At 46.7% G+C, this 9344-nt stretch overlaps 1 protein-coding gene across 1 annotated transcript; it reads right to left on the bottom strand.

The window, feature by feature from the left end:
- Positions 1-6384: 6384 nt before the first annotated feature.
- LOC140719307 (uncharacterized) lies at positions 6385-8075 on the bottom strand. The gene is made up of 2 exons (XM_073033847.1): positions 8034-8075; positions 6385-7029 (listed from the first exon to the last, which is right to left on the bottom strand). The coding sequence occupies exons 1-2, from the start codon at positions 8073-8075 to the stop codon at positions 6385-6387; spliced, it is 687 nt and encodes a 228-aa protein (XP_072889948.1).
- Positions 8076-9344: the final 1269 nt, after the last annotated feature.

Genomic DNA, 9344 nt, shown 5'->3' with positions numbered 1-9344 from the left:
AGGTTGCCCTTTGAAGGGGTCCTGGTGAGGGGAGGCTAGTGCCCATGATGAGAGGTTGCCCTTTGAAGGGGTTCTGGTGAGGGGAGTCTAGTGCCCATGATGAGAGGTTGCCCTTTGAAGGGGTCCTGGTGAGGGGAGGCTAGTGCCCATGATGGATGCTGGCTGAGTTGACAACTTTCTGCAGCTTTTCCCAATCCTGTGCAGTGCCCCTGCTCCCCCACCCCCCACACCAGATGGTGATGGAACTACAAACGTAGAATGTTCTCCACGCTACATCTGTAGAAACCTTTGAGGGATTTTGGTGACATACCAATTCTCCTCAAACTCCTAATGAAACAAGGCCACTGGCCTGCCTTCTTTGTAGTTGCATCGACGTGTTGGGCCCTGGGGAGACCCTCAGAGACGTTCACATCCAGGAACTTGAATTTCTGTGACATTCGGAGTTAATTAAGGGGAGGTGTCGTTAATATGTGTGACTAATGAGGTAGTGTTAGCGGATTTAGCAGCGCCTGTTGTTAGTCATGCTGCTGATTTTGTATTGTGTGGTTACGCACAACAGAAACAAACGCAGCCGGCCGGAGCTGTTTCACACGTTTTGTGATCAGGAAGGGAAATTTGCATCGTGCAAATCCAAAGGAGCTCACTGCTGGGATGGTGAGGCTGAGTTTAGCTTTGGGTTTGCGGCCGATCGCAGAGTATTGTCCACTTGTCCACCTTGCCGTGTGTACCATACTGTACCCCACAGCCAGACAGTTCAGAGTCTGTCAGCTTTGTTGCTGTGAGAATGGTGGCACTGACTTTAATACCCTGGTTTGGCTGGAGTTCCCACTCCTTATGGCTCCTTAGCATCTTCCACTGTGGGCATTGCCTAATGGCTGTCGTAATCCCAAGGGAATTGTCCGCTAATCCTTTCCGCACAGGATGCATCCTCTCCAGATATATCGCAGCTCAGTACGGCAAACGCTCTGCCCAAGGCCCGAAGAAATTGCTGAGAGTTGTGGATGCAGCTTAGTCCATCACTGACACCAGCCTCCCCTCCCTGGATCCTGTCTCACTGCCCCAGGACAGCAGTCAACAAAGTCGAGGTTCCCCTCCCACCCCGGACATTCTCTCTTCCCCCTCCATCGATTACAGAAGATACAAAAGCTTGAAAACACCCACAGCAGAATCAGAGAGTCGTATAGAATGGAAACAGGCCTCTTGGCCCAACTCGTCCATGCTGACCATATAGGCCGGTCAGCTAGTCCCATCGGCATTTGGCCCGTCTCCCTCTAAACCTCTCCTATCCATGGACTTACCTAAATGGTTTTTAAATGTTTCTAACAAACTCATCTCAACCACTATTTCTGGCAGGCCATTCCAAATATAGAGCATAGAACAAAAAATAAAACTATTTAACACATGACAGCCCCTTCAACTCACGGCGTTATATAAAGCTGCTCCTGCCACAGTCCCGACTGAACATCAGCAGGCATCCAGGTTTCGGTGCTCCAGTTCCCCGGAGAATGGTGAGTGTCCATTTAACACTCAGATTGCCAGTTACTGTTGCCTGCCACATTCCTTCATCGAAAGTCTGTACTTTAAGGGTTCACTCTGAGCACTCCGTTCTCAATCGTAAGAGTTTCGTTCCCAGTACTATTGTTGCTGATTTTGCCTCCGGATTTTGTTTGTGTCGTCTTGTTTATTTTGAGTCTTGGTAGCCTCCAACCTGATAGCATGCATATCGATTTCTCCTTCTGATAAACAAATCTCTCCCTCCTTCCTCTATTCTCCGCTCTGACCTTTTATCTCTTCTCACCTGTCCTTTACTTCCCTCTGGGTCCCTTCCTCCTTCCCTTTCTCCTACTGTCCCCTCTCTCTCCGATTCCTTCTTCTCCAGCCCTTTATCTTTCCAACCCACCTGACTTCACCTATTCCCCTCCCCCTGTCTTTTCAGTCTGGCATCTCCCCCCTTCCTTTTCAGTCCTGAAGGATGGTCTCAGCCTGAAACATCGACTGTCCATTGACTTCCATAGATGCCGCCTGACCTGCAGAGTTCCTCCCAAATTTTATGTGTGTTGCTCTGGATTTCCAGCACCTGCAGATTTTCTCGTGTTTCTGAGTTAATTATAGATCTTACCGTGCACTTGGGGATCACTACCGTCCAAGGCTCTCTCATTATAACTCGACGATCAATCAAACCCTTTCCTCCTACACAGCCCGTAACCAATGTTCCCACTAAGGTGTGTGCACACATCTTTTGCTACTAGTGCATAAAGGAATTTACCTTTACACAAACGGTTATCACCCTCTACCTCAGTGGCGTGAAGTATATTTCACGATCGTACACAATCACATTTCCTTTTCCAGTTTCTGATGCGAACGGTGTTGACAACGTGGAGTTTGCGATGGTTTGTATGCTGGCTTATTTATACTGTTTTTATTGAAGAAATTATTGTTCAGTATGTCCAATTCTAAAGAAGCAAAGGTCACGATGCGCAAAAATACCTCTAGTTCATTTAAAGCGGAATTGCTTAATGAAACAGTAGAAACTGCGACACCGAAACCTCATGAGGTCAGGAACGTGCAGCTACCAGAAATATTTATGTCCAATACAGAAACCGGTGTTAGTTGCGTGATGGAAAAGTTGCTGGAGAATTCGCAAGTAGGGAGAAGAGGAGTTATATTTGGAAATTTTACCTTTTAAGGCACCACTCAGCAAGCAAATCACATATAGACGGTGTGCAAAAGCTCCAGTGAGAACATCCCTCATTACCCAGTACAGACCTGCTACGGAAGTTTTGTGAGAGCACCGAGGAATGAGAGCGAAAAAGATCAAACCCAGAGGAAACCAAAGACAGTGTTTTGCTAGCTGTTAAAATGAATACCTCTATATTTAAAATTCAGTGCACACACGTTGTAGTCACTGGGCAAAAATAAATTGTACAGCTCAAGATATTTGCACACACTGGTCAATACAAAGTAGAGGGAACAAAGCCCATAACACTCCATTTTCATTATATCCATCTGCCTACCTCAGAGTCTTTTAAACATCCTTAATGAGTCAGCCTCTACCACCATTCCAGGCACGCATCACTCTCTGTCTAAACATCTCTCCTAAACATTCCTCGGCTCACGTTAATTGGATGTCCTCTGGCTGAGAAAAAGGGAAAAGGTGCTGCTTTACTCTCTATCTGTTCCTCTCATAATCTTGTACACTTCATCAAGTTGCCTCTTATCCCCCGTTACCCCAGAGAAAAGCTTAGCTTACTCAGCCTCTCCTCGTAAGACCTGTTCTCTAATCCTCTGCACCCTCTCAGAAGCCACCACATCCTTTCTATAATTAGCTGACCAGAACTGAACACAGCAATCTAAGTGTGGTCCAACCAGAGTTTTACGGAGAGGTTTTGCAAAACTCTGGTTGGACCACACTTAGATTGCTGTGTTCAGTTCTGGTCAGCTAATTATAAAACCAGAGTTTTACCTCTCAGCTCTTGAACTCAATTCCCTGACTATTGGAGGCCGACACACTTCCCTGACTATTGGAGGCCAACACACCTTCCTAAGCACTCTATCAACCTTCAGCACCACTCTGAGGGGAACTCAGAAGTCCACTGGTGGCCGAGGATGTCCTGTCCTGGGTTTGGAGGACTGTGTATATATGTGAGCGAGTTATTGGGAGGGAGGAATGGGGCATGTATTGTTGTTGCTGTGTACTGTTTTTGGGGCTTCTGTGTGGTTCTGCTGAGCATTGTGGGCATGCTATGTTGGCACCGAAGCGCGTGGCGACTCTTGTGGGCTGCCCCCAGCACAGCCTTAGGTTGTATTGGATGCTAACGCAAACGGCGCCCTTCGGTGGACGTGTGATAAATGATCGAATTGGATCAACGTCATCTCAGGTTGGGCGGCATTCCAAAGGTCGGATGAAGGGAGTTCCCTTGGATCATTATGCACTCACCCTCCTTCAGGAGACTGGAAGGCCGAGAGGAATTCCTCCATGTCCTGCAGGGTGACGGTAAGGCCATGGTGAGTCGTGTCGTCCCAGTGGTTGAGATGTCTCTTCACCTTCCTCGTAGCGGAACTGAAAACAGCATTGAAATTGAACAAAAACCTCACTCAAAGGGTTAATCTGCAGATTGCCAGTTCTCTGGGATACTCTGAAGCCATTCTAGGTGTAAGTGCATTGAGGAGTACACTTAACATCATACCGGTGGGGGGGGGGGGGGGGGTTTAGTGTGGATAAGCTCCCACTGCCTATTTAATGCTCCCAATGGTGTGCACCTCAAATAGCCTCTGACAACCCAGTCCAGCTCCTGGCCTTCACGTGTGGCTTCACTATTGAGTCAGGCGGAATCGTTTCAACTGACAGGAGGAGGGGGCAAAGCTGGGTTACTGACATCTTAAAACCAGTCACTTGGGGCAGATGAATTTCTGTAAGCTCCAGAGAAAATCCCAGGAAATCAGCAGTTTCCGAGATGCTCAAACGAGCGTTCATCCCATGGCCGAAAGTCATTTAGGTCCCGTTTCTTCCCCATTCTGATGTTTGGTCTGACCAACAACCGAACCTCTTGACCGTGTCAGCATGCTTTTATGCATTGAGTTGCCACCACATGATTGGCTGATTAAATATTTGCGTTAACGAGCAGGTGTACAGGTGTACCTAATCTAGTGGGCACCGAGTGTATAAGGGTGTGTACCAAGTTCTGGTACATAAGTGGAGTACGATAACGTTCTTGATGGTTGGCATAGACTTGTAGATATAAAGATTCATTTTTGTGCTTGAACGACTCCAGAACCCTGACTAATCTGGTGTCAAGTGCTTTCAATTCCACCAAGGTAATTCTGGAGTTCAAATTTGAATAGCTACATAAATCTGGGAATAAATTCCCCCCAGTTTCTTTCTCTTTATTCCACAAGGATAGTGCAGCAGTTAGCGCAATGTTATCAGAGCACGGCGTATCAGACCATAGGAGCAGAATTAGGCCATTTGGCCCATCAAGTCTGCTCTGCCATTTCATCATGGCTGATCCATTTTCCCTCTCATCACCAGTATCCTGCCTTTTCTCTGTATCCCTTCATGCCCCACTGACTAATCTTCCTTAAGTATACTCAATAACTTGGCCTTCGCAGCCACCTGTGGCCATTAATTCCACAGATCCACCACTATCTGGCTATTCCTCCTGATCTCTGTTCTAACGGGACGTCCCTCTATTCTGAGGCTGTGTCCTCTGGTCTTAGACACCCCCACTGTAGAAAACATCTTCTCCACATCCGAGGACTTTGTTCCATAATTAGGTTAGGGTTGAATCGGTGGGTTGCTGGGGCAATGCTGACTCCCCGCTGTATCTCGAAATAAATAAATTTCACTTCCATGGCCTACTCAGATCCTTTCTACTTCAGCCCTTTACAGGATGAGGGGGGGGGAGTGTAGGTGGGTGGGAGAAGGGGCAAGAAAGGGCAAAATGTGAGAAACTACCTCTCATCTCCTAGCTTCTCACATCAATCTCTTTCATCTCCCCTACCCAACTACCCTCCCCCTCACCTGGTCTCACCTATCACCTATCCTACCCCCACCCCCGATCCCCGCACCACCTTAGTCTGGCTTCTGTCCCCTTCCTTTCCAGTTTTGATTAAGATTCTTGGCCCGGAACACCAACTGTTTATTCCCTCCATAGATACTGCCTGACCTGCTGAGTTCTTCCAGTATTTTGTGTGCGTTGCTGTAAATTTCTACAACTGCGGAATCAGTAACGCCTGGGATTAAAAGGCCACTATTACCCATTGGCACACAACTTGCCCTAAAAACCCACTTGATACTGCCTACCTGCTGAGTTTGTTTTTAATTGAGGATTTCGAGCCACTGCAGTTTTGAACTTTTAACTTTCAGCGAACTTCTCTTCATCTTTCACCTTTCCGAGGAAGTGTGGTCACGTTTTCAAGGTGGGTAAAGACAGCTGACAGTTTGCACAGAGGGAGAGCCCTCAGGCAGCAGAACTCTATCAACATCGTCTGCGGAATGGGCAGTCCCAACCCTTCCAGCTACAACCCCCAATTTAACCCTAAACTAATCACAATGACCAATTAATGTACTTTTGCCAAGAATACCTTGTATGACACAGCACATAATGATGATGATAAATTAATCGACTAACCGGTACGCCTTTGGACTGCGTGAGGAAACTGGAGAACCTGGAAAAACCCATGCAAGCCCTGGGGAGAACATTCAGACTCCTTACAGGGGATATTGGAATTGAACTTTGAACTCCAGTGCCCAGAGCTGTAATAGCATTGCGCTAACCGTTACATCTCCGTGGCTTTGCCTGTTGGTTCCTCCATTGTTCTGCCGAGCTATCTTGGTGCCGGAATGTGTGGTGACTCCTGCGGATGCTTAGTTTGTGGTGGTTTTTAACACAAATGGCGCATTTCACTGTATGCACCTGATATATAAATGGACCTGGATATAGACCTGGACCAGAACCTCAACCTGGACCTGGAGCTGGAGCTGGACCTGGATCTGGATCTGGACCTGGATCTGGATCTGGGCCTGGACCTGGATCTGGACCTGGATCTGGATCTGGACCTGGACCTGGACCTGGATCTGGATCTGAGCCTGGACCTGGACCTGGATCTGGATCTGGACCTGGATCTGGATCTGGACCTGGATCTGGACCTGGACCTGGACCTGGATCTGGACCTGGATCTGGATCTGGACCTGGACCTGGACCTGGATCTGGATTTGGAGCTGGATCTGGATCTGGATCTGGATCTGGACCTGGATCTGGATCTGGATCTGGACCTGGAGCTGGATCTGGACCTGGATCTGGATCTGGATCTGGATCTGGACCTGGAGCTGGATCTGGACCTGGATCTGGATTTGGAGCTGGATCTGGATCTGGATCTGGACCTGGATCTGGATCTGGATCTGGATCTGGATCTGGAGCTGGATCTGGACCCGGACCTGGACCTGGACCTGGATCTGGACCTGGATCTGGATCTGGAGCTGGAGCTGGACCTGTACTTTGTTTTGTAAATGTAAATGATCTCATGACACTAATCTGGAGGAGAATATGGGAGGTCGTCTCTTCACTTCATTTATCACTCCACTGACCTAAGAAAAGCCTATTCGTTGTTCATTGTTACGGTGACCTTTATGACATTTTTCCCAGTATAAACTGACTTCTGTTTTCTCTACACCATATCAGTGACTACACTCCCACTACAATTCATTGTTTGTAAAGCTCTGGAAGATACTGCTAACATCACAAGGGCATAAGACATCGGAGCAGAATTAAGCCATTCAGCCCATTGAGTCTGCCCCATCATTCAAGCATGGCTGATTTATTATCCCTCTTAACCCTATTCTCTTGCCTTCTCGCTGTAACTTTTGTTGCCCTGACTAATCAAGAATCTTTCAACCTCCACTTTAAATGCACCCAACGACAGCCTCCACAGCTGTCCATGGCAGTGAATTGCAAAGATCCACCACAGATTTGGCTAAAGAAATTCCTCCTCATATCTATTCTAAAGGAACATCCTTGTAATCTGTTGCTTAGCCCGCTGGTTCTGGACTCTCCCCCCTCCACAGGAAATACCCTTTTCACATCCACTCTGTCTAGTCCTTTCAATATTCATTAGCTTCAATGAGATCCTCCCTCATTCTACTAAACTCCAGCAAATACAGGCCCAGAGCCATCAAATCCTCTTCATACTGAACCCTTCCAACCCTTTCATTCCAGGGATCGTTCCTGTGAACCTGCTCTGGATCATCTCCAATGTCAGCACACCCTTTCATTCCAGGGATCGTTCCTGTGAATCTGCTCTGGACCATCTCCAATGTCAGCACACCCTTTCATTCCAGGGATCGTTCCTGTGAACCTGCTCTGGACCATCTCCAATGTCAGCACACCCTTTCATTCCAGGGATCGTTCCTGTGAACCTGCTCTGGACCATCTCCAATGTCAGCACACCCTTTCATTCCAGGGATCGTTCCTGTGAACCTGCTCTGGACCATCTCCAATGTCAGCACACTCTTTGTCAGATAAAGGGCCCAAAACTGCTGATGGTTCTCCAAGTGAAAGGAAGATGAACATCCCCATCTAGAAACTCTTGCCTCAGAATCAGGCAGAGAGCCGGTGAGGCAGCTGCCAGTGCTGTTACCAATTGTGTCACTGGGTACTCACCTTGTTTGGGTCTGCAGTATTGTGTTCAGAAAGTTTCGAGCCGCAGTCCTTCCCCTCACTTTACTGAATTCACTGGTGAACAGACTGTCTGAGTGCCTCTTGTGCCTGAGAGGGAAGAGAAGAGCTGTTCAAATTTTAATGTTTCGATGTCTGTTGTGCACTTGCACGAGAAACAGGGGAGCCTTGCAAACAGGAGCAAGCTTGATGGTCACAATGCACTGACTTACATCAAATCAGAATCAGGTTTAATGTTACGCTGTGAAATTTGTTGTCTTTGCTGCTGCAGTGAAATGCAATACGTAACAATAGAAAAAAAATGTGAATTATAGTAAATATATATATTACATAGTTAAATTAAGTAAGTGGCAAGGTAGTGTTCATAGACTCAATGTCCATTCAGAAATCTGCTGACAGAGGGGTAGAAGCTGCTCCTGAATCATTGAGTGTACCTCCGTCCTGACGGTAGCAATGATAACAAGACAAACATACATGATTAAATGCAAACGGATCTCAAAATTCAAAGCCAATTCAAAGTAAATTTATTATAATCAAAGTACATATATGTCTGCATATACCAACTTGAGATTTGTTTTAAAAATACAATAGAATCAATGAAAAACTGCGTACAAAGACTAACAATCAACGTGCAAAAGAAGATAAACAGTGGAAATTTAAAAATAAACAGATAGATAATACTGTGAAGAAGAGTCCTTGAAAGTGAGTCCATTAGTTGTGGAACCAGTTCAGTGTTGTGGTGAGTGAAGTTATCCACGCTGGTTCGGGACGCTGATGTTTGAGGGTAATGACTGTTCCTGAACCTGGTGGTGTGGGCCCTGAGGCTCCTGTACCTCCTTCCCAGTGGCAGTAGTGAGAAGAGAGCATGGCCTCAACCATATCTTCAACCACATTAGGTTGGATGAAGGTGCTCATAGTTGGAAAGGATAATTGGTAGATATACTGTGATTGTGGGAAGGGAAATGGGAAGCAATATTTTATATACATGTTGTATTTAGAATTGGGAATGTTATGCCTGTAAGGGCGGATTCAACAGCAGCTTTCAAGGAGAAACTGGACAATTTACATAGAAAGCAAAATGGAACAGAACAAATGGGACTGCTCTTTCATACCATTGCCATGCAGAGACCTAGGTTCAATTCTACCGCTGACTTTAAGGAGATTGCAAGT

The sequence above is a fragment of the Hemitrygon akajei genome, chromosome 31 (genome assembly GCF_048418815.1).
Source record: "Hemitrygon akajei chromosome 31, sHemAka1.3, whole genome shotgun sequence".
Classification (NCBI taxonomy): Eukaryota; Metazoa; Chordata; class Chondrichthyes; order Myliobatiformes; family Dasyatidae; genus Hemitrygon; species Hemitrygon akajei.
This window is presented reverse-complemented; position numbering and strand designations above follow the sequence as displayed.